General features: G+C 50.0%; 1 protein-coding gene across 2 annotated transcripts; it reads left to right on the forward strand.

Moving 5' to 3' along the window:
- Window positions 1–1,343: 1,343 nt before the first annotated feature.
- PLAT (plasminogen activator, tissue type) lies at window positions 1,344–22,994 on the forward strand. 2 transcript variants are annotated; one of them, XM_036877502.2, is made up of 15 exons: window positions 1,344–1,528; window positions 9,806–9,901; window positions 11,982–12,077; window positions 12,860–12,902; window positions 14,055–14,192; window positions 14,503–14,613; window positions 14,950–15,124; window positions 15,791–15,882; window positions 17,044–17,218; window positions 17,702–17,787; window positions 19,024–19,219; window positions 19,309–19,445; window positions 19,603–19,743; window positions 20,675–20,841; window positions 22,104–22,994. In XM_036877502.2, exons 3-15 carry the CDS (start codon window positions 12,006–12,008, stop codon window positions 22,260–22,262), a joined length of 1,692 nt encoding a protein of 563 aa, XP_036733397.1. In that variant the 5' UTR covers window positions 1,344–1,528; window positions 9,806–9,901; window positions 11,982–12,005; the 3' UTR covers window positions 22,263–22,994. The 2 variants fall into 2 exon arrangements, with proteins under 2 accessions (XP_036733397.1, XP_036733396.1); XM_036877501.2 differs by lacking the exon at window positions 9,806–9,901.
- The last annotated feature ends 1,577 nt before the right edge of the window (window positions 22,995–24,571 follow it).

A 24,571-nucleotide genomic window follows, 5' to 3' on the forward strand; every position in this document is an offset into this window, starting at 1 on the left:
TCTGGAAATACTGCAGTTTTACCCACAGAGGGCCACTCTCCACTGCAGCAGATCTGACATCCCATCGCCAGTGCTCGGTAGCTAGCTCCAACCCCCAGTTGCCTCTTTTCTGTAACACCGACTGGCAGAGCTACAGCCTGATTAAAAATACAGAAAAACAGTTTTTTTGTCACAGCTGCTTTTTTCCCAAACTCAAAACCAGCTCTCCTCGCCTGACAAATAGGAGCATATTCAGGATCAGCATCTGTGAAATCTGGCCTCTCCCAGAACAGCAGCTCATCTCGGTTTCCTCTCCCGACCTCCGGCTCCCCCTCCTGGTAATCCTTTCTCTTCTCTTCCGCCTCATGCTGCCTTGTCTCAGCGAGGCATTAACCAGTAACAGCAGATGCCACTTAAGGAGCCCTGTGATGTGCCAGACATTGCCTGTACGTAGTCTCCAGTCCACATGGGAACTCAGATGCAAAAGCAAGCATGATTGGAAAATGACTGAAGTCATCTCCCTCATTACTGGTACAGCTGATTCAAGCCTAAACCTCTCCCCTAAGCCATGCTGTTTCATCGGTCGTCGGCAAAGTGTTAATTAATCAAACAGGTTGTCTATTTCCGGGAGTGAACTCTCCAGCACTGAAAAGGTCAGTCAGTTTAAGGGCTGGGTGGCTAGTGATGGAATTTCAGCAAGGCTGTGCAGCTTAAGAACAGTTTAGACAGAGCGTTGCCTTGGGGCACCCTGCTTTTATGCCACAGTCCCACTCAGGGAATACCAGAGCTGAAAAGACCTCAGCCACCTCCGAGCCCCTTTACAGAGCAGCGAAATGATTGCCTCCACCATTATAGCGCTGGGAAGGGGCAGGGCAGGTGCCTGATAAAGCCGACCCCAGGCTGAGGCACTTTGTGTGGCAGGTGAGCGGGGGAGCCCTGCCTGCCTTTGTTTACCACCCCACCCCCCTCGCCAGTACCCCAGCCCTGGCCTTTCCTCTGCCTGGAGGGCAGCTGGCCCACCTGTCCAGGCCTTCCAACCTCTTGCATTCAGAGGGGCACTGTTCCCGCTGGAGAGCCCCTCAGTGTCCTCAGTGTGTATTTGTTCAGAATTGTAAACACCTCTTTTCAAGATAGGGGCTCAGAGCCAGCTGATCCTGGGGGTCCCATGTATATCAGTGAGACTAGACTCTAAAGGAAGATGATTCTTAGATCCCTTCCAACTCCCAAATTCCTGTGACTGGATGACATCACAGCCATGAATAATCAGGCTGGCCCAGCACCAGGATGGGCTGTGCTGCTTTCCTGGTGAACTTCCTCCCCCTCTTAATGAAAACAGGCCCGCCCCGGGTGGCTCCCTCATGGCCCTGTCCACTGGGCATCGCCCTGGGGCAGAGAAACCCTCCCACCCAGGGCCAAGGACTCCACCCCCCGCCTTGACATTTAAAGGAGGCCAGAGCTGTGCAGGGAGAACAGCTGGGGTCGTGCAAGCGCCCGACACTGCTGGGAAGGCCTCTCGGAGGGACGGAAGGCAGGCAGGCAAGGAGTGGTGGTAGGTTGAATTCTGTGCCTCTGTCCACCCATCTTCCCTACTCTCTCTTCAAAGCCTGCCTGGCTCACTGAGCCAGTGAAGGAATGCCTGCACGGAGGGACTGACTTTGTAATTCAGGCAGAAAGAGGATTAGCTGGAATCCGCACCCAGAGGGAGATTTTGTTTTGGATCTGCATTTGCCTGGGCTAGGCTGAGCTGGTTTGGAGGGTTGAGGCGTCCGGGGAGGGAAAACAGGAGGCATTATTTCTTGGAGAAGAAATCTCTGCTTGCAGAGTAAAAAGAAGGTGAAAGGAATTATATGCGAGGGCTCTGAATAGACAATGGGAGCATCTCGTGACTAACCGGCAAGGAATGCGAAGTCAGCAGCCTGCCTGAGTGGGAGGGTCCGTGGGTGGGCGTCTGGCGGCCTCCTCCCTGAACAACCCGGTGAAGAAGCTGAGACCGGATGAGGCCGAGAGGGACTTACCTCAGGCATGATTTCCTAGGTGGGGAAGAGAAGGAGGCGCCCATCACAGAAAGGCCTGTGATCTCCCCCACGCCCCACGCCCCCCACCCCATCACCACGGGGCACTGTGTCCTCCGGCTTTTTGCCCAGCGTGCAAGTGTGAGGTCCTGCTTAAAGACTTTCCAATTACAGGGGAAAGATAGCATCAGTGGTTTTTACTTCTAAAGCACTCTGCAGGAAGCACATGCAGGCGCTCCTGTTTTTCCCTGTTATTATCTTTATTAACCTCACAGGGAGGGAGGAAGGGAGAGGGGACGGGAGGGAAGGAGGAATACAGGCCGAGCTCCCAGGTAACTAAGGACAAACTGAAGCACAGAGAAGTGTGGGCTGGTGATTTACTTGGTGGCGGAGTTGGAATTACAAGGGTGAACCTCTGCAGCTGACTGATGACGGAAAACGACTGTGTGTGTGTGTATTTGCAATCCCATGAAGAACTTCTGCAGTTATAACTGGTAAGCAGAGTTCCCTCAAAGGGACTTCCTAGCAATTTCTGCCCATGGGTGGGAAGACTCCGGGAGCGAGGCACTGACTTGTCCAGAATCAATACATGATGGTCAGCACGAGCTGCTGGCTCAGTGCTTCCTGAGAAAGCAGAGTCAGACCCCAGGCACCAGCAAGGACATGTGAGTATTGATCAAGAGATGGCTGCACATTGGTTTATGCTACCTAGGGTGTTCTCAGCAACGCCAGCCCCGAACCTCTGGGTTTTGTCAGGAGCAAACGGTGGCTTCCTTCTGCCCAGATGGCCCAGTCTCTTCCAGACTCCCCAAGACCATCCCAGTTTATTTTGTGATGCCTCCTGTTAGATTGCCCCAGTGTCTGTGCTTTCCCCTGGTTGCTTTATAACAGGCCTGGGACTGGTCGTGTGGCCGGGAGGAGCTGAGGGACAGCCGTGATCCCTCTATTTGTGCTCACTGAGGCAGCACTCTGGGACTTGGTTGTTATTCCCGGGGCCTAAATTGTTGATGAGTGGAGCTGATGATCAGTGTGTGTCATAGTGACAAGCAGCCCAGCCACACCTAGCAACTGGGACCATCTCAGACTTTTGTAAGCGAGTGGCCTGGTCCACAGGCATTTGGGGAAATGTGCTGTTCAGGGGAAGCCTGTTGCTAATCTGCCAGCAGGAGCTTTTCTGGTCAAGGGGTTTATAGCAACATGAAGGGCCCTTTGTGTAGAAGCAGGGCTTGCCTCAGGACTTGCAAAACTTCCAAGTGTGTGCAGGTTATTTTCAAGCAGATGGCTGAGGGGACAACATGGTTCAGAGCAACAGAGTGGACTTAGCTCTGTTCAAAACTCAAAATTCATATACTTCTCAGAGATATTGACTATCTGGTGGGAGGAAAAATTTGGGTTTTGAGTTGAAAGGTTCAGTTTCACTTGATTATTTGGCACTGTGCAATGTAGTCTTAGAATAAAATTTTTATTTTCTGTGAGTGACTATCAGCTCTGTCCTCAGATGGCTAGAATAGACAATGAGTAACCAGAATATTCTATTCATTCCTTCTCTGGGCCATTTACTTTGCATGCAGAAAAATTTTATCCATAATTTCAGGCTATAAACCTCATTCTAGTCAACCAGCTCACAAAACTACATAGAGTAGGTTCTCAAATCAAATCAGGTACAAGAGTGAGGATGATTCAGACTCACAGAAAGTCAGACCTGGAAAGAATCTTGGAGATTATCCACCTTGGTCCAGCCCCAAATCCAGCCACATGGTCTCCTGATATTGACTGAGTTGTCGACTTACATATAAAGACAGCACATTTTCTCAGTGACATTTTATACATTTTATATTCCACTGTCCTGCCGGGAAAATAGACTTTTGCAGAAAGGGGTAGAGGGACAGATAAGGCTCTCCATTACCTGAAAAATAAGACCTATAGCAGAAGGGAAAATGAACGTGGCACACAGCAGGCATTTCATACATACTTTTTGAAGGACTGACTGAGGCACATTCTGGCGCTGATCACGGTGGCCCTGGGCATGCTACCAGCTGTTCTTCCTACAGGACTGATACAACTGGGTTCCTTAGCTGCTGCCCACCACCCTCTGTGCCAATGGCCAGGATCCAGAGGGCGACTCTTGGCTGACAGGCCCAGCTGGGGTGCGCAGGATGGTTATGGGTGCTCTGATGCAGACTCCATAGCTTGGAAAGGTTTGTTTGGGGATTAGCCTACAGAGCCTGATTGTACCTGGAGCCTGTGAAGTGACGACTTCAAGGTCGGGCTGGACCCAGAGACTGGACCTGTGTATGAAGAGCCTTTTCTGTTTGTTATATGGTTGCAAATATTCCAAACTGACCTCTTCCAAAGGCTTCTATATCCTTAGAACAGTGGGGCTTTCCAAATTGCACTTCCTCCTAGGGACACCTTTGAAGGGAGAGCCTGGGCTGGGAATCATACAGCTTTTGCCCAGGGACAGGTGTGCATGCTGAAGAGTAAGGGGGTCTGGCTGCCTGCTGCTGTCACTCTGGGCTGCAAGCAACTGGCCCATCTTGGGGCTATGCCCTTCATTGCCCGGCAAACTCTACTTCTGTTGAACAGCTTACATAGTATCCATTGGGAAAAGCCTACTTGACTAGTCCCCCATCTCAACAAGAACGAGCTGGTCCCCCTTCTCCACATTCCTGCAGGACCCCTCCTCCCTGCGCATTCCCACCTCCCAGCCCCTCCTGCTGCAGATCACAGTGCTGGTCGCACTGTACTGCGATTATCTAGTTGCTGTCTGACCTCTGCCTGAACGATGAGTTTTTAAAGATAGAGCATATTTGTCTTTATGCCATGGAGCCAGTGCCTGGTCCATGGCTGGTGCTCAGTAAATGCTTGCTGATGAATATGTGGACTTAGTAAATCATCACCTGTGAATCCAAGAAAAGAGGAAATTAGACTGAGCAGGGGCTTGCGGTCCAGGTGGATAGGATGGGGATCTGGTAGATGGCAGGAGGGGGGCACCCCATGGAGGTCCTCAAGTCCCTCTGGTAGAGATCTTTGCGTGAGTGGTTTGATGTTGGCTGAGTTTCCTGCAGGTGGGGAGGCCGGGGCCCAGTGGGGAAGCTAAGCTCTGTAACTTACTATGAATAATCTAAAAGAGGCAAGACTACTAGTCACCTTGATCGCAGCTGGCTAGTCAAAATTTGTCCTGTTCACAAGAAAGAGAACCTTGTTTTATTTTTGCCGGGATGTAGCAAGAGCCGGGATGGGCCATCTGGGCTACAGAGAGAAAGGGACGGTTTGGTTTTTTTCTGGGAAGTTCCAGTTTCCTTATTTTTCTCACATGTCTGTGGCTTCCAAATATCCATGTGCATCTGACAGGTGTTTTCAGTAGCACGGGCCTCATCCTCCAGCTGTCTCGGCTGCTAAGTCCCGCCTCCTCTGCGAGTCCAGGGTAACCCTGGCATGGGGAGGTGTGAATAGGCCTGGGAAAGGCAAATAAAAAAACAGGTGAAAATAGGATAAGCAACACCAGCCCATATTCAGGAAATAACAGCTCCTGTTAATACTGTTCTGTGCACACAGATAAAAGGCATGCAGTTTACAAATCATCTGGAAAGGACACAGGTGCCAAATTTAACATCAAGTGTAAGAATTCCGGTTACCAGCAACCACAAGATGTCCAGAGGGTCTAGGAAACAGTCTTTGGAATTGACACTTGACCACGATGGCCATAGAGCCTGGCATCCCTTTTGCCTTGAACGCCTCCAGTTATTGATCCAGGGAGGAGCTGTAAACTTCGGTGCTCCCGTTACTGAAGGACACAGGTGGTATAGTAAGGGCAGTTCATCCTGCAGTGCACTGGCCGCTGAGCAGGGCCTCTGCCGGCTTTTTCTCTAATTGCCACAATGCAGCAAGGCAGAAATGATTAGCCTGTTCTTGAAACCAGGAAACCACTCACAACCTGTATGTGGCAGCTGGTGTTTGAAGTTGAGAGGTTATGCCCCTTGTGTTACAACACGGTGCTCCTCCAAAATATCACCTTGGAACACATTAAGATGTTGCAATCTGCGTCAGGACACAGGGAGGAGTAGCGGAAAGGGTATCGGGTTTGGGACGTTACAGTTGGGTATCCTGCGTCTGGGTCCCAGTGCCACCTCTCCCAAGGTGCGTCACCTTAGCACCAACTCAGTTACACTCTTTTGAAGTTCAGTTCTCTCCTGCAGAAACAAGATAATAATATTGCCTTAAATCATTCAGTGGACAAAAAAGGGTTTTGTAAACTCTGTGCTTGGCAAGTGGTAGGCACTCAAATACCTGCTGAGTGAGTGGCATTAATCCACACACATTTCTCAAAAATATGCTAATACGTCACTTTCATGTGAGTCCAGCAAAAGGTGGACAAATTCATGTAATGATACTGTGAGAGCCTCCAATAATTTTTCTGATTCATGTGTGTTGAAATCTGGACGTACGCTGAAAGAATTTATCAAATTATTATTGCATGTTTGATTCCCTTTTAAGGGTGTTTGCTTTAGGGAGTGGAAGGAACCAGGGGAACTACCTTCATTGCTTCACAAGACAATCTTTGAGATTAACATTTATTGCAGGGTTTGTTTAGATTCCGATTTGGGGTTTAACATTTTCCTGCACTGACTAATTGAGTTAGCATTTCCCAGCTGAACTTTGTTTTTTCTTCACAAGGATCTAGTTAATCAGGAAAGAGTTCCTTTTGTTCTTACCATAGGACAGATGGGATGAATTTCTATTTTCCTGGGCCCACAACCAATAATCCCTATTTCCTCTAAATAACAGGGATTTGGAGTTACCACAGAAGAGAAAACTTATTTTATTTTGCCTCATTGTAGTAGCAAAAGCCAGTGTCTACCATCTGGGCTACAGAGAGAAAGAGATGTTTTAGTCTTTTTCTGGGAAGTTCCAGTTCCCTTATTTTTGTCACACAGTGTCTCTGATTTCCAAACATCCATGTGCATCAGATATTTCTGATCCAAAAGGTGGATCGTTGAGAAGGCAAGTATGCTCAGAATAGATTTTTCTAAGTAGCCAGGTTAATTTCATGTAATTTAGCTACAGGTCATATGCCTTTATTTTGAGGATGTTTTGAGAGTAACTAAGTAACTGAGTGGAGATAGTGGAGATGGAAACCAGGAGAGGTACCTATTCTCCACACCTCATTGGACTTGATCAAATGAGGTAAGAAACAGACTCTTCCTCTCTCCTCTGCCGGTTGTAAAGAAGTCTGTTCAAGAAGAGAGAAAATCAGTTCTGGCACACAGCAACTTTCCAGGTGAAAAGTTAAGAAGTGCTTATACGATAGCAGTTTTTGAAATGGTTATTATTCTGAGAGCACAGCCTCTGTAAAAAGCCGGACCTGGACCAGAGCTACCAGGCTAATGGCTTCTATCCTGGGTCTGACTCGGTAACAAAGATGAGCTTTGGTGGAATTCCACCACCTCTGCAATGCCTGATTCCTCCTCTTCCCTTGCCTCCTCTCGTGTCCTGACTCTAGTGACATGCCTTGCCACTTCCAAGGAATTCTGGCCATTTCTCTTCTGATTTGTCAGCATCCATCTTGGGCCATGATGGTTGGCGGTGGGGGGGATCCAGAAGAGTGTTTGTTTTAAAGCCGTGAGTCATTTTAGGGAACTGCTATGCTTGGAAACTGATTCTCTCTTACTCAGATTTCCAGAGAGAAGTTTTGCAAAGCAAACCAGTAATAACCTGATAAGTTTCCCCAATAGTAAAGTAGCAAACCTGCACATTTTGCCAAATTTGATAAGAGTGTTAATTTACTTTTGTGTTTCCCTTGCAATTTCTACCCTCAAGCTTGCTTATGTTTCTGCCTTTTTTTTGCTGGCAAGAGGAGAGACTACAAGTTTTGAAGTCCTACACCAGCTCCACTGGGGCAACTGCACTGTCGGTACCTAAAGTCATAGAGCTTGATGACTGGTTGACTGCATTCGAGTTCCTTTATTGCAAATCGCTTTATAGCACATGCTTGAGTGTTTAAATAAAAGCGCTTATACCCACTGACAGGTGTTTCATAGTTTACACAGTCTGTGCACACTCCTCATTACACCGTTTGTGCTCAGAGCAGCAGAAATCACAGAGTATTAGCCCTGGAGGACACTGTGGGAGCCCAACCCACTTGGTTTTGCATCTCTGAGAGCAGATTTTATGTCTGAAAATAGATGCTTTCTGGAAGGGCAGCACATTTTTATTCAGTCATTTTAACCTTATGTGAATGACTATATCAGTTCCTTTCCTGAGAGCAGATTTTTATGGGGGAGGATGGAGAAGGAAGGAGGACAGAGAAGGGGGAAAGGCAGCATGAAGGCACCAGGACAGCTGTTTACCGCCTTCCCCCGGGGCCTTCCTCTGACTGCCCTGTGGTCATTCCAGTGGCTTCACCTAATCCAGACTCAAACAGTCATTAACTGACGCCTGTCACTTAGCTGAGTTAGCATTGCAGAAATGACCACTGAGTTTCTGGCTGGCATGATTACTGATTTCTCAGCCAGCACAAATCTTTGCTCCAGGGACCAGGCATTCTCTTCTTTTCCCTAGAACAGTCATCATTCATGGTTGTTCAGAGGGGCCAGGGGACAGTCACTCGGTTGCTGCAGACAGCAGGCTCCAAGGTGGCTTCCAGGCTGGAAGGTCTGAGATGCTCTGACCGCAGCCCTGCAGTCTGCGTCCCGCACAGGGATACCAGCCCACGCATCCTGGAGATGCAGGCCACTCTCTGCTTGCCAGGTCACATGTCCTGGTTTCTCTAATTTGCACAGGTTCTTTGTCAGCTTGCCAAGATCTGTGTCTGCTGAACTCCAGCTACCAGAGAGGGTGCCTTTTGCAAATCCACAAAACTCAGCTTCATGTGCTACGGTGGGCCTGCCAGGGCTGGGGCTGTGGAGACCTGGGAGCCCCGGGACCTTATGGCCATTCAGCTGCTCCTCCTACTGTGAGGCTGCCAGTGATTCTGGGATTCGGGTCCAACAGCAGGGGGCCACCCACCCTCGTAGCTTTTCTTTTCCTTCCTCCCTCCCTCCCTCCTTCCTTTTTTTAGTTCTTTGATTCTGGGAAACTGTAAAGTTAGCAGAAGGAAGAGAACACAGGGGGAAAAAAATACTGGTCTTTGTGTTTATAAAATGAGCCTCTGAAGGGCTTCTAACACTCCTCAAACCTCACCTCCCACCCAGGCTTCCCCAGAGCACCTGGCATTCCTCCCCTGCTAGGAGCCTGGGGCCGTGGCGGCCCTGAAGTGTGTCCCAGCACAGGCGCCTCGGCCTGGGTCTGAGTCCTCCTTCCTTGCATTCGCTCTGCTCTTTGCCTACCCGCTGTCCCCAGACCTCTACATTGTCCTCTTTGACAAAAGCAAAATAAGGACACATCTCCCTCCCTCTTTTCTTCCTCCCTGGTTTTCAGCTGGCTGCCCTGCTTGTGTGCTGGCCGATGACTCATTTCTTTGTCCAGCTCTTACCCCACTTGGCCTGCCTGGCTACTCCTTTGCCTTTGTGCCACGGGGACCAAGCTATCACGTTATTTGTGTGACACTCATTGCACTGAGCCGCACAAGGCCTAAAGAGGTGCAGGCAGATAAGGACCCAGAGAGAGACAGTGTCGGACTCTCCCAGGGGCAGAAGACAAAGCTATGTGCCTCCCCCCATGCTGATTCTTTGGCTGCAAAGGCCTTACCATGGGGCGGCCCCTGAGTTTTTACACCCAGTGTGGCTGAAAGTCACACTCTCCTCCCCCATTTGTCCAGGAAATGCAAATGTGCTAAATCTCCACTTCTCTCTTGGCAATTTTCCAACATCTAGAATTGCACTCCATTGAGGAGGTCCCCGAGTTCTTGAAATAAAACAGTAACTCGACAGGCTTCCAGAGAAAAGACTGAACTAATGCTCCGGGCTTAGGTGAGTGAGTGTGTGGACAGGACTGGCTGGCTTGGCAGGTGGACAGTTAAGTTCCTTGTGGGGCTGGTGCTTCACTTCCCCACTCATTGTTTTCATTCAGAATTTCTTCACGAAGTTCTGAGGGTAGGGAGCCTCCCTGCACTCAAGGTGTGGCTGCAGCGATGAAAGAAGGGACAATTCACACATGCGTGCAAAATGATTAACATCAGGAAGGGACAGGGAGAGACGCTTAAGAAGCTCTTTTATAAACGATTATAATATATATAAGTAATGGGGCAAAGTTAAGAGGGGGAAATAAGAGGAAATTTGGGAAATTTTGAGAAAGGGATGATTCAAGAAAAGCCGAGAAAGAAAATCCGGAGCAGTCCTCTGTGGGCAAAAAATGCCACCTGTTCTGGACGGCCTCCTGTCCCTGCTTTTTTGAAGCTGCCTTAAAAGCAGTGAGTGGTAGCAAAGCTCCCCCTCTGTGTGAACACACCTCCTCTGACCCCAGAGGGCACCCTGCCCTGCCCTGGAACGGCTGCCCATGGGAACAAAGACCCACGGCCTAGATTGTTTCCTTCTAGCGGGGGAGGAGGGTGCTGGTTGGCAAAACTCCCTCCGAGCCTGTGGCCTGTGCTCTCCTGTCGGAGTCACGGTGACCAGCCTCTCCCGCCCTCTGTCCCCAGCCTGTCTCCAGCAGCCAGGAGGAAGAGTGGGGCATAGACTGTGCCGCCACCCCACCGCCCTTTATTTTTCATCCCTGCTCTGCAGGGGACCTGGGTCCTGAGGGGAGCAGGACTTCCAGCTGGGGAGTTTTTTGCCAAGAGACAAAGAAGGGCCAGAGCCAGACCAGGAGGAAGGCCCTGGAAGCCCCTGCGCCCACCGGGCCCTTGGCGCCCACGGGATGAGGGGAGGCGTGGGACTGAAAGTTGCTGTGGCTGAAGGGAAATGAGTCAAGAGAAGAAATACCCTGATTTAATTCTCTCGGACGTGGGTGGGGGAGTGAGCGGGCCGCCAGACCACAGAATAACACCCCGGCCGACTCACCTACTTTGAGCCGCTGAGGGCCGGATCCTGGGGAAAGGCACATGGAAACTGGGAATCTGGGGTCCAGGAAGGTCTGAGTCTAACGGCCAAAAACTAGATGCCTCTGTGCCTTTCTTCAGAAATGCACTTTGCCAGGCCCGCCTATTAAAGAGCAGAATTCTGATGCAGTGGTGGGGAGGGAGAGGGCTTTCTGAGGGTGGACAAGGAGGCATGGAGGTGACAAGTGGTAGAGGGAGGCAGGCTGAGGTGGGCTGTCCTGCAGTGTGCCCTCCACAAAGTCCTTACGCTTTCCTCTGAAAATGTCAGGGACATTACTGCGGCCCCATGTAGTCAGTCCCAGGGCGGGACTTGGCTTCAAGAGAAACCGGTGATGAACATATGGTACTTGTTTAATTAATTAAAAGTTGAAAGAACTGAGGTCCGCGGGCTGCCAGGAAGAGACAGGGGTGCGCGCCCCTCCAGCCCGCTGAAGAATCTGGGCAAAGTGATCTTCCAGTAACCTGGGTTCCTTGACCGGTCTGGGATAAACAAGATGGGGTCCGTGCAGACCCTGGGACCGTGCTCAGCCTTAAAAAGGAAGGAGAGCCCGACGCAAGCCACAACACGGCTGAACCCTGATCACGCGATGCTGAGAGAGAGAAGCCAGTCACGGAAGGGCGAGGGGCGTGAGTCCCCTGACATGAGGTCCCCGGAGGAGGTGAACTCAGAGACGCAAGGCGGGAGCTCGTGTTCACTGGGGCTGCAGTTGCAGGCGGGGAACATGAAAAAGGGCTGGAGGCGGGGAACATGGAAAAGGGCCGGGCGCACAACAGCGCGAGTGCACTGAATGCACCGGGCAGCGCTCACACGTGGGTGAGGTGGTGAGCTCCACGTTGTATGCATTTTACCACAATGAAAAACACGATTAAGGACAAGTCTTCCAGAGCCTTGCTGTTGCCTTCCCTGCCGTGGGCGCAGAGGCCAGAGGGGCAGGCCTGGGTAAAGCCACAGGCTCCTGAACTTTGACCTCTCACATCACCCCCTGAGGCTCCTTTCCTTTCTTCTTCCAGAGTTTAAGGGGCCCTCAGAAGACGCAATGAGTGAAGTGAAGCGACAGCTGCTGTGTGTGCTTCTGCTCTGTGGGGCAGTCTTGGCTTTGCCCCGACAGGTGGGTGTGCGGGCTGCGCCTGGTAGTAGCCCGTCGAGGCTGGGCACTCCCAGCCCCTCCCCAGCGCGCCCAGGGCCCCGCGCAGGGCTCCCTGACCATCCCCTGCAGGAGCGTGCGGGCCGCAGAACCCTAGGCCCTGACTCGGACCCAAGTAAATGGGTCTTAATTCCTCTGCACGGCTGTCTTGGGGCTGTTTTTAAGGAATGTGTTGGATAAATCCTTAAGATATTTATGAAGACTGTGCCTGAGCCACGTGCCCCGGGCGGCAGGCCCGAGGCCCCGTTCCGCTCTCTCGCTGGGACGACTGCCTGTTGCACAAGCTCTCTGCAAACGCCCATCACCCTAACACATGGCAGCCGGCCCAAGGGGCCGCACCTGCGCAGCCGGACCTCAAAGCCGGGAGTCAGGGAGCCTGGTGGGACCACGGCTCCGCTGTCCAACCCACCAGCCCCTACCCAACGTGGCTGACCTCACATAGAAGTAAAAGCCAGTCCCTTAGCAGCACCTCCAGTGCTCCGGCACCTCATGTGACTAGGGGCTACCACAGGGGCAGCTCGGGTAGTAAACACTTCCACCATTCAGAAAGTTCTGGACAGCGCCAAGGCCGAAGGGGAGGAGGAAGTAGATCAGAAGGCAAGAAATGGGCGTTTCATCCGAGGGGGGCGCTCCGGGCAGGCGGCCTTTGCCCGGCGGATTCACAGCGGGTCTCCTGGTTGGGCCTCCTTTATTCCCCCCACACCCAGCATGCGCTGACCCGCCCTCCGCCCCTGGTTTCTCCACAGGAAATCCACCCTCGGGTGGGAAGAGGAGCCAGATCGTACAGAGGTGAGGCTCCGCTTTGATGGGCGGGGGCCCATGGGGCAGGGCCGGGGGTGGGGCAAGCTGCCATTCTGTGGTGACTCTGACGCCCGAGCTGTCCCCTCCACCACGTTAGCTGAAGCCCCGGAGCCAGGTTCCGACAGTCAGGCTGCCACGGGGTCGCCAACGGGTGGGAGCCTGCGAGGTCAGTGGTCCTCAGCCTCGTACACAGATGAGAGAACAGAACCTGGAGAGGGTGAGAGTGACTTGCCCACGGCTACCCTTCAGTGGCATGGGGAGACTTTCTCTGTAGAAGACCATGTCTGGGGTCCACTCCAGATGCCTAGGGAACATTCCCATTAGGTTTTGAAGAATAAAAAGTGCTAATGGCTGCATAGTCTTGCCCCTGATTTGAAGAACTCTAGGCCCAGCTGCAAGTCCAAACCTGGGGCCCTTGTCTCTCCTCCTCCGTGACCTAGTTCCTTTGGGTCTGGAAGACTTTGCAACGTCTACTTAAAAGTGGATGTTTCCCTAGAGTGAGTCACACCTTAACTCTTAAGACCTATGAGGTTGGAGAGCACAGCGCTTCCTAAATGGGTATCCTGGCCCCAACGAACCCTCAAATAACAGTATTACTTATGATGAACATATGGTACTTGTTTAATTAATTAAAAGTTAAGTTGGCATTCTGGTTTGCAAACAGACAGAGAGAAACAGTATTAACAGGAGTCCTCCTACTATTTTCATTATGCCACAAATACTAATGGAAATAGCACATTTTCTGCAGACTGAAATGTCAATTCTCTTTGTTTCGGGCCAGAAAGGCATCATTTCAATGCGCTAAAACTCACGTGGATCAAAACCTCTGGTAGGCAATTATACTTGTGTATGTGATTATATGCATGCGTGTATTTCTGATGCATTCAAATGAAAAATTAAATTACTCAGTAAATATATTTTGATAGATAAATTCTTTCAAAAGGAGGGCCCATCAGAGGAAAAATAATAAAAGGAGTCTTTGGTGACAAACTGTTGGGAATCTATTGTCTTCCAGCTGGGAGCAAGAAAAGAAGGAAGGAGGGACTATATTTAAAGGAGGGAGGGACTTCCTCAGAAGGACCGGGTGGGCGGCTGTTTTGCTGCGTGTGCCTTAAGTGGCCGGCCTGTCTTTCGTTACAGTGACGTGCAGAGATGAGAAAACACAGATGACGTACCTGCAGCACGAGTCGTGGTTGCGCCCAGTGCTTCGTAACAACCGGGTGGAATATTGCTGGTGCAACGGCGGCCGCGCACAGTGTCACTCGGTGCCCGTCAAAAGTACGTACGACTTCAGGCCGGGCCTGGATTTCAGGGGCCCAAACCCTGACTTTCGTGGCCAGATGTTCAGATCCTCCCGCAGAGCCCCCAGGCATGTTCCACCTCAGGCAGGTGGCTTCACTTAATGAGTTTCAGCTGCCTCATCTGTAAAATGGGGAGAATAACAGTACATCCTTCATGGTTTGCTGGGAGGCTTAATGAATTGATTTTACCAACCACTTCAAGTGGAGCCGACATGTAGTGAGCACAAAGTTTTAACTCTGTCTCGGAGATGCTTTGAAAGTAATTACACGTTTCCTTGTTCACGCAGGTTGCAGTGAACCGAGGTGCTTCAATGGGGGCACGTGTCAGCAGGCCCTGTATTTCTCGGATTTTGTCTGCCAGTGCCCTGAAGGGTTTATTGGGAAATGCTGTGAAATAGGTGAGTAGTAGAGGAATGGGTGTGCAAGGGATTGAGACCCCAGTTGCCAAATCTACCGGAAGGGAAAGGAAGTGTGTGGGGGCAGGGGAGGGGCAGGGAAGGATTACCCAAAGGTCGGTTAGGAAACCAAAGTGCGGGGCCTGATGGATTGAGCCTTGGGTGCAAATCTTGAGTCTGGCCCTGCCACCAGTCCTGGGACCCCCATGGCCCCTGAGACCATAGCTTCAGCCATCTTGTTGGTTTGGGGTAAGAATGGGAACAGATGCAAAACCCTCTTGGAAAACTAAATGAAAGGGGATTCACATGTGAGGTGTCTCGTGTCCTGCTCTCACTCAGATGCCAGTGCCACGTGCTATAAGGACCAGGGTATCACCTACAGGGGCACATGGAGCACAGCCGAAAGTGGGGCTGAGTGCGTCAACTGGAACAGCAGTGTCCTGGCCCTGAAGCCCTACAACGGGCGGAGGCCAGACGCCATCACACTGGGCCTGGGGAATCACAATTATTGCAGGTAAGAAGAGGCCATCTTCCCCACTGAGTGGGCCTTTCTCTGGCGAAAAGCTGCTACAGTTGGGGAAAGACATACCCAACCAGTCAGGGCTCTCCAGAGAAGCAGAATATACATATATAGGCACAAAGTGATTTATTTGAAGTGACTGGCTCACGAGACTGTGGCAGCTGGCCAGTCTAAAATCTGTAGGCAGGCCAACCTGCTATAAACTCAGACTGACTTGATGCTGATGTCTTGAGGCTGACTTTCTTCTCAGCTTTTGTTCTTAAGGCCTTCTACTGATTGCATGAGGCCCACCCACATTTCCAGGATAATCTCCTTTACTTAAAGTCAACTGATGGTAGACGTGGACCACATCTACAAAATCCCTTCATGACAGCATCTAAATTAGTGTTTGAATGACTGGGCACATGGTCCAGCCACATGAACACATAAAACCATCACTGTCTGCCCCTCGGCAACTGGGCACCCACACACATCTCCTTAAACCCTACTTAATCTCCAGCTGAAGACAGTAACCAAGTCATACTTCCAGCTAACATGATACAACTAATCTGTGTGCGACCCAAAGCACACCAGCCCTTTCCCCAGAAGATGCCAAGCCCCTGGGTCTGAAGGGGAGGCTTCATTTTACCCACACCTGGCCCTCTTGGACTGATTTTGCAGAAACCCAGACCAAGACATGAAGCCCTGGTGCTATGTCTTCAAGGCAGGGAAGTACAGCTCCGAGTTCTGCAGTGTGCCAGCCTGCCCCAGGGGTAAGTGCAGCTTCCCACTTTCCGGCAGTGTCACGTGCACAGAGCCTGCGAGGCACAGGCTGCCAGTCCTCCTGCAGCAGGGACACAGGAGGAGGCTGCCAAATCATTCTGGTTGCAGAGGTCAGGAGACTAGAGGCCCTTTCCCAGGCTGGCCGTCTGACCTTGAGCTGACCTTTCTACCCCCACCCTCAGTGTCCTCATCTACAGAGAAGGGGGGCTGCATCAGTGATTTCCAATCCTTTTGAGCATGAATGGAGATTCTTTCTCCCTTTTGTGATGGGCCTATTTCTCAGTCTCTCTATCGTGAAAGATTTTTAATGTGAAAAAATCTCCCAGGTTTAAAAAATACCAAGTCACAAAAAAGTACTATTAATTCAGTGGTACTTTCACAAGTAACTGTGTTTTTTATCACAAATAGTATGAAAAATGTTTTAAAGTTCTAAATGTTCATATATAAACATAATAATATGCATTCCATCTCCCAGTAAGTGAGGACTCTTTGCAATAATGCTAGAGCACCCTCCCATCTCCCAAGATCTGGTCTCAGTTGGGACTCCCTGGTCTAGATGATCTTGAAGATCCCTTTTAGGAAAAAAAAAGCTTTTTCTGCATAGTGGTGTACTTAATCAGTTTCAGATGGAGAGACAGAAGGGTCATAGGGCAAATAAGGGAATAGGCAGCACCCAAAGATTCAATCCTTCTCAAGCCAACAAGTCCTTCAGAGTCCCAGCAGACAAAATCTGAGAAATTAGGATCTGCTGACGTGGCTCTCCATTGAAGTACCTTGGTTCATGCAACCTGATGTGTGTAAGGGAGGAAACCCCTAGCAGCTGTAGGAGCAATTGCCACTAAATGAACACAGCATCCTTTCCTGCTGCCCCTGATATACCTTCAGAATCTCCCTCAACACAGCAACCCAGGAAGTCATCGCCAGCTGATGGAAGTTGGGACACCCAGTGGAAGCCATCTGTCATCCCTATGGCCAAGGGCTGGGAGAAGAGGACAAGGGGAGGAGGGTGGCAGCACACACTTCTCATGGGCGGGCTGTCCACTGTCAGCTTCTCGGACCAGCAGCCCCACTTTGGCCCTGATGCAAATCCCAACTTGCCTGCTGCCCCACTTAAATGGTTTTGTTTCAGTTTGCATTTTCTTTTATTCCAGAAGGAAATGGGGATTGCTACACTGGGAAAGGGTTAGCATACCGAGGCACCTACAGCCTCACCACATCTGGTGCCTCCTGCCTCCAGTGGAATTCCATGGTCCTGATAGGCAAGAGTTACACAGCATGGACGGCCAATGCCCAGGCGCTGGGCCTGGGCAAACACAACTACTGCCGGTATGGGGGTCAGGTCTGGGCCGAGGGCAGGGGCGGGATGTGGGGTGGGAGATGGGATGCCTACAGTCATGTGCAGGGCCCATAGGGTGGGAAGGAACCATGGATATTATCCAGTCCAAATGATTCATTTGCTAGGATGATATATTGTGAAGAGCAAAGTCCAGCAGTTTTTCAACCCAAATCCCACGTGAGGGGGCTGTCCCGTAAGTGCTTAGATCCCATCTGCTCTATTCTCACGCAAGTCCATCACCGCACAGCTAGCTCATGGTTCTGCCCTGCATCCCCATGAGATGAGAAGGGTATGTGGCCAGTAGAAAACGAAGTTAAAGCTACTTCCGCTGGTGGGGTCAGCCACAGAGCCAAGTCCAGAACCAGGGTCCCCCCTCAGCGTTTTTGCTGTTGGCTCACAGAGCCTCCTTCCCTGTACACAGCTTGCGATGTGGCTGAAAACTGACCGAAACCTTCAACTCCTTCATCATCTAGGAATCCAGATGGGGATGCCAAGCCCTGGTGCCACGTGCTGAAGGACCACAAGTTGACGTGGGAATACTGTGACGTGCCTCAGTGCTGTAAGGGCGGGCCCACGGCCACCTCCTTGCCCACCCTCACTTCCTCTGCCACCCCCGGGTTGCACAGCTCTCCAGTCCAGACCAGCTATCAGGTTTTGGGAGGGCCAGGCCTCGGTGGGATGGGGACACCTGGGTGTTCATTTCCTATGCACCGAGCGATGGGGAGGGGCAGAAGGGAACAAAGAACACAGCAGTTTCTCTTAGGATCCGTTCGGCTCTTCATTAACAACGCCGATGAGTGTGAGGAGGGCTCCAAGGCACGGCTCCCTGGAGAGCAATGCTTTCGCGGCGTTGTGTGGCACGGGCCGTCCTCCTGTCTGCACTGGCTGCCTGGGACACGGCCTCAGAAGGCGCGGGGCTGCCCGAGCTCTCTGGGCTCCAAGAGGCAGAGCTGGGATCTGAACCGCATGCCCCAACTCCAGGGCTCGTCCCCTGCTGTGAACTGCTCCACCTTCCCCACAGACCCCACTTAACATGCCAGTGGGGGTTATTGATATGGGTGGGAGGCAGAGAAAATTCAAGCTGGCATACTTGGCTAAAAAATAGTACTTTACTTTGGAATTGTCTCAGAATAGATTATTATTACTCAGTTCCTGTGAACACACAGACCAGCCAGAATGTTCCTCAAAGAACAAAGGTTTTACTGGGCAGGTGGACACAAAGTACCAGTTAAGCATAACGAAGGCCACGTGTGTCATCCTCAGCAGCAGGATTTGTAGGCTGGCTCAGAGCCCAGGGGCTTGGAGTGGTGGGAAAGCTGCTCAGGCAGGTCAGATGTCACCTGGGCCTTGAAGGACAGGTAAGGCTGAGCAGATGGAAAAGATATCAGGCAGACATTTCCCCAGGGGGAAGCTGCAATGTCTCATTATTTCTTAAACCAGGAAGAGGCTGCAGGAAATAACTAGAGGCATGAGGCATGAAGCAGAAAGATCCCCCAGATTGGGAGTCACTCACAGGTCTGGGTTCTAGTCCAAGGGCCATTGTGACCTTGGGGAAAATTTTCCCAGCCTCTGTGTTGGGGTTGCAGACAGGGTTCACGTTGAAGTTGGTATGTGCTGGGGACTCAGTGGGGGAGGGCTGTGGCTCTTGTCACCGTGAGACCATCCCGTCCCTCTGTCCTGCCTGCAGAAGAGCAGTGACTAGGAAGGGTTCCAAGAGGCAAAACCCGGCTGGTGCGCAGGACCCGACCTCAGGACCCCAGGCCTGACCTCCCTTCTCTGTCCTTCCTGCTCGCAGCCACCTGTGGCCTGAGAGAGTACAAGCAGCCTCAGTTCCGCATTAAAGGAGGCCTCTACGCGGACATCACCTCTCACCCGTGGCAGGCTGCCATCTTCGCCAAGAACAGGAGGTCGTCGGGAGAGAGGTTCCTGTGTGGAGGCGTCCTGATCGGCTCCTGCTGGGTCTTGTCTGCTGCTCACTGCTTCCAGGAGAGGTAGGTTTTCCTCCCCCTATGGCCTTGAAAGCAGGCCCTGTACAGGGACCCTCAGCGGGAAAGGCAACCCAGCGCTCCTTCTCCACCAGGTTTCTTCCCCACCACCTGAAGGTGGTCTTGGGCAGAACATACCGGTTGGAGCCTGGACAGGAAGAGCAGAAATTTGAAGTAGAAAAGTACATCGTCCACAAGGAATTCGATGATGACACTTATGACAATGACATTGGTAAGATGTCATTTTTCTCCTGCTTCAGTTCCAACTCCAGATGGCACAACACCCCCTGGACTTGTGTTCCTACCTCCTCTCCTACCTTGCCTTCATCTCCCTCCCCTAAAATTGGAGGGAGCCCAGCATGCTTATCCTCTTGCTCCCACCCCCTCAGCCCTGCTGCAGCTGAAATCGGACTCGCCGAGCTGCGCCCAGGAGAGCGACACTGTCCGCACCGTCTGTCTGCCCGAAGCCGACCTGCAGCTGCCCGACTGGACCGAGTGTGAGCTGTCAGGCTACGGCAAGCACGAGGCGTGTAAGTGCAAGACAGGCTCTGTCCCGTCCGCCTGCACCACGGTGACGCAGTCATTGGCCAGAGGGAAAGCTAGTCATGTGAGGGGTGGCAGCGCTGGTTCCGGCACTGACGCTGCATACATGTAGGCGAGTCCCCTGTGTGGCGAGAGCCCATTATCTGCCTTCTGAACCTCACAGGGCTGCTGTGCCAGTCAAGAAAGGTCTGAAATGTACAGCTAGCTTTTTTGAAGGGCTTAAGATGTCAAGAAGGTTGTAGTAACCTCACCCCAGGGTATGAGGTTCTTGGACTGTACAGCTGGGCAGATCTGAGTTCGAATCCCAGATCTGCACCTTGCCAGCAGGGTGACCCTGGACGTGGAATTTTATTTAACGGGGCTCCAAGCCTCAGCTTCCTCTGGCGAGATGGATATAGAACTAGCTATCTCCTTAGATTACAAGGGTTAAATGAGATACTAGGTTAAGCCAGTGGCTTTTGGCTAGGGCGATTTGGGCCCCAGGACACATTTGACAGTGTCTGCAGGCATTTTTGATTGTTGCAATCGCCTCAGCTAATTTCCATAACAACCTTGTAAGGCAGACAGTATTCTATTTGACAGAATTCTGAAGTGCAGTGGAGGTCTATACTGGGATTTAGTGGGTAGAAGCCAGGGGTGCTGCCAGACATCTGCAATACACAGGACAGCGGCCCCAGAAAAAACTCATCTGGCCCCAATGTCAGTAGTGCTGCTATTGAAAAACTCTGCATTACATTCTATACAACTGCTGTTTTCATAGGTGAAACAATAAAATATTGGCAGTTTTATAGGATTCAAGCTCATACGTGTAAAAGCTTGGGAAATGTTATCTATTTTTAGAAAATTTGGCTTTCTCTTTCCAAGTGATTTATAAATAACTTTTCCTAAAACCCTAAGACATCATCTCTTCTGGTTCAGCTTCTCCTTTCTATTCCGAGCGGCTGAAGGAGGCGCACGTCAGGCTGTACCCACCCAGCCGCTGCACATCCCAGCACTTGCTTAACAGAACTGTCACCAGGAATATGCTGTGTGCTGGAGACACACGGAGCGGCGGGACCCAGGCCAACCTGCATGATGCCTGCCAGGTACGCGTGCGCGTCTCTCTGGCCTCTGAGCCCACTCAAGGGTGGAGCCAGAATGGAGTGATTTCATCTAGGGGAGGAGCTGGGCTTGTAGATGAGGGCCCCAAAGAATAAAGCAATTGCAGAAAGATCAAAGTTCCTCAAATTCAAGAAACCTAAACTGCAGGAGATTTCCCCCAGTGCTATACCGGAAACTCCACCTGGTTCAGCATTTTCTGTAAGCCTAAGCAGTGAGTTCACTATTGAAGTGATGGATAAAGCGAGACAAATTAAGAAACTCTTGACTTCTGTAGGTGCTGGAGAATCGGGGAGTCTGCTCTGTAGAAGAGGGAAGGAGAAATGGCAACTGACTGGGATATAGGACAGAGATGGCATCTGAGAAATAAGTTTTAAAAACTCATGTTCAGCCCTGATACGGATTTTTTAACCCTGGGAAAGTAAACTGTCTCAGACTGTGTTGGCACCCTTATCAGAGTATTTCTATTTCATGGTAACAAGGCCTGGGGTGTGGGACACAGCCCCACCTGCAGTATTAGGACCTCAGTACAACCCAGGAACTGTTGTTAGTGATGAGACATTGTTGACCTAGAGTGTGCCGGGCTCTCCAGTGGGGGGCTCGGGGCTGGAGGGTGGGGGCACCAAAAGAAAGGCAGCCAGAAGTCCTGCTCTGAAGACTTTACGGCTTTGTTCCTCTGAGGTAACATCACATTTACCTGCCTTGGTTCTTTGACAGCTTTTGGTCTCTTTCTGAATGGTTTCTTCAGAAATACCTGCTGTCCTACTCAGCTCAACAGTCATAAAAAGGTTGTATGCAAAGTGAACTCATGATTTAGCTGCAAGCTTTGAGATAAAAACTAATTTTCATTCAGTAAGACAATGGCAGCTAATTACCAGGAGTATTCCTAAATGTCATACATTGTTCTCACACCTCTCCAAGCTTTCTCCCAGCTGGTTCCCACAACCGCCTCATAGGTAGATGGCATTATCTCTATTTTACAGATAAGAGTTCTGAAGCACAGTTAGCCTAAGGCCACACCGCTAGTAAGTGCTGGAGTTAAAATCAGGGTGGAGGCCTGAAATGCCTGGCTACTTTACAATGTAGATACAACCTAATTCTCTAGAGAGTATTATCTCAAATTCTCACTGAGGTAAAATTTTCCCTGTCTAAACTAAGTATTCTGAAGAATATTACCACCACAATATTAACCCTGCCTCTCCCCCAAAGAGTCTGCCATTTTTGCAAACCACACTGCTCTCTCTCATAGGGCGACTCGGGCGGCCCCCTGGTGTGCCTGAAGGCCGACCACATGACGCTGGTGGGCGTCATCAGCTGGGGACTCGGCTGTGGGCAGAAAGACATTCCGGGCATATATACCAAGGTTACTAATTACCTGGACTGGATTCACGACAATATGCAACCGTGACCAAGAGCACCCCATTCCTGGCACCCTGGGAGACCCTGCTTCCTCCACCGGAGAAGACACACCAGGGTGGAGAGCTTCACACAGATGCGCCATCGTAGTATCAGTGGGGGGGGAACCAGCAGGAGAGGCGGGAGGATATGTTTTCACAGGTACTTCCCATTTTAGAAGGTTACGTATGTGTATGTACACTACCGAATGTATACAGTCAACCAGAAAGACAGACAAATGCCACCCCTCCCGGGACACCACCATCTCAGGCAGAAGAGAGGCACAACAAAAGGCCGACCTCCGAAACTGTCAGCTTGAGCAGCTTTGGAAGTGGGACCACAAAGATAAAAGCATGTCTTGATAGTAAAAAAAAATCTAGATCCTTCAGGAAAGAATTGTTGCAGTAGAAATAGAATGTCTATTTATAGTCACAAGGAAGCCCAACGGGGACCTCTAATAAGGGATGGGCTGGCCGGCCAGATCATGTTCCTCAAAGCCATGCTTTAAACCGAGTCTAAGGCTTTCCCCTCTCTCCACACTATAGCTCTGGGAAGGAAATCATTGTGTGTATAGTGTAAATCTTTTTTCTTTATAAACTTGATAATAGAATGAGAGACTTGTATCACTTTAGTAAGTGAAAAACTACACTTTAGCGTATTTATATTGATCCATTTTAGTATTGTCTTTGTCGCCACAACCCTGTATTATGATGTGCTAAAATAATAAATTCAGATATATTTTTCACATATTTTCCCATCAGAGTGAAATTGTTTTGCTACATCCACAGTGTCCTGTGCTTATTCATGTTACTTGTGTTCACATTAAAAAAAAAATATTTTATTAAGGTATGATTGATATACACTCTTATGAAGGTTTCACATGAAAAAACAATGCGGTTACTACATTTACCCATATTATCAAGTCCCCACCCATACCCCAATGCAGTCACTGTCCATCAGTGTCGCAAGTTGCCAGAGATCCACTATGTCTCTTCTCTGTGATACACTGTTCTCCCTGTGATCCCCCACACCATGTGTACTAAACATAATACCCCTCAATCCCCGTCTCCCTCCCTTCCCACCCACCCTCCCACACCCCTCCCCTTTGGTAACCACTAGTTCATTCTTGGAGTCTCTGAGCCTGCTGTCATTTTGTTCCTTCAGTTTTGCTTCATTGTTATACTCCACAAATGAGGGAAATCATTTGGCATTTTTCTTTCTCTGCCTGGCTTATTTCACTGAGCATAATGTCCTCCAGCTCCATCCATGTTGTTGCAAATGGTAGGATTTGTTTCTTTCTTATGGCTGAATAGTATTCCATTGTATATATGTACCACATCTTCTTTATCCATTCATCTACTGATGGACACTTAGGTTGCTTCCATATCTTGGCTATTGTAAAAAGTGCTGTGATGAACATAGGGGTGCATATGTCTTTTTGAATCTGAGAGGTTGTATTCTTTGGGTATATTCCAAGAAGTGGGATTCCAGGGTCAAATGGTATTTCTATTTTTAGTTTTTTGAGGAACCTCCATATTGCTTTCCACAATGGTTGAACTAGCTTACATTCCCACCAGCAGTGTAGGAGGGTTCCCCTTTCTCCGCATCCTCGCCAACATTTGTTGTTCTTAGTCTTTTAAATGCTGGCCATCCTTACTGGTGTGAGGTGGTATCTCATTGTGGTTTTAATTTGCATTTCCCTGATGATTAGTGATGTGGAGCATCTTTTCATATGTCTGTTGGCCATCTGAATTTCTTCTTCGGAGAACTGTCTCTTCATATCCTCTGCCCATTTGTTAATCGGGTTATTTGCTTTTTGGGTATTGAGGTGTGTGTGTAAGTTCTTTATATATTTTGGACGTTAATCCCTTGTCGGATATGTCATTTACAAATATATTCTCCCATACTGTAGGATGCCTTTTTGTTTTGTTGATGATGTCCTTTGCCATACAAAAACTTTTTAGTTTGATGTAGTCCCATGAGTTCATTTTTGCTTTTATTTCCCTTTCTCGAGGAGATGGCTTCAGGAAGAATTTGTTCATGCTTATATTCAGGAGATGTTTGCCCATGTTGTCTTCTAAGAGTTTTATGGTTTCATGACTTACATTCAAGTCTTTAATCCATTTCGAGTATACTTTTGTGTATGGGGTTAAACAATAATCCAGTTTCATTCTCTTGCATGTAGCTGTCCAGTTTTGCCAACACCAGCTGTTGAAGAGGCTGTCATTTCCCCATTGGCTCCTTTATGATAATTGACCATATATGGTTGGGTTTATATCTGGGCTCTCTAGTCTGTTCCATTGGTCTATGGGTCTGTTCTTG

The sequence above is a fragment of the Manis pentadactyla genome, chromosome 7, assembly GCF_030020395.1.
Source record: "Manis pentadactyla isolate mManPen7 chromosome 7, mManPen7.hap1, whole genome shotgun sequence".
In the NCBI taxonomy this organism is placed as follows: domain Eukaryota; kingdom Metazoa; phylum Chordata; class Mammalia; order Pholidota; family Manidae; genus Manis; species Manis pentadactyla.

Bases quoted from the DNA above. Each gene is read 5' to 3' on its own strand.
- PLAT (XM_036877502.2), top strand. From the start codon at position 12,006: ATGAGTGAAGTGAAGCGACAGCTGCTGTGTGTGCTTCTGCTCTGTGGG. The intron at 12,903-14,054 runs GTGAGGCTCCGC...CTTTCGTTACAG, and splicing joins AGGAGCCAGATCGTACAGAG to TGACGTGCAGAGATGAGAAA. The intron at 15,883-17,043 runs GTAAGTGCAGCT...CTTTTATTCCAG, and splicing joins TGTGCCAGCCTGCCCCAGGG to AAGGAAATGGGGATTGCTAC.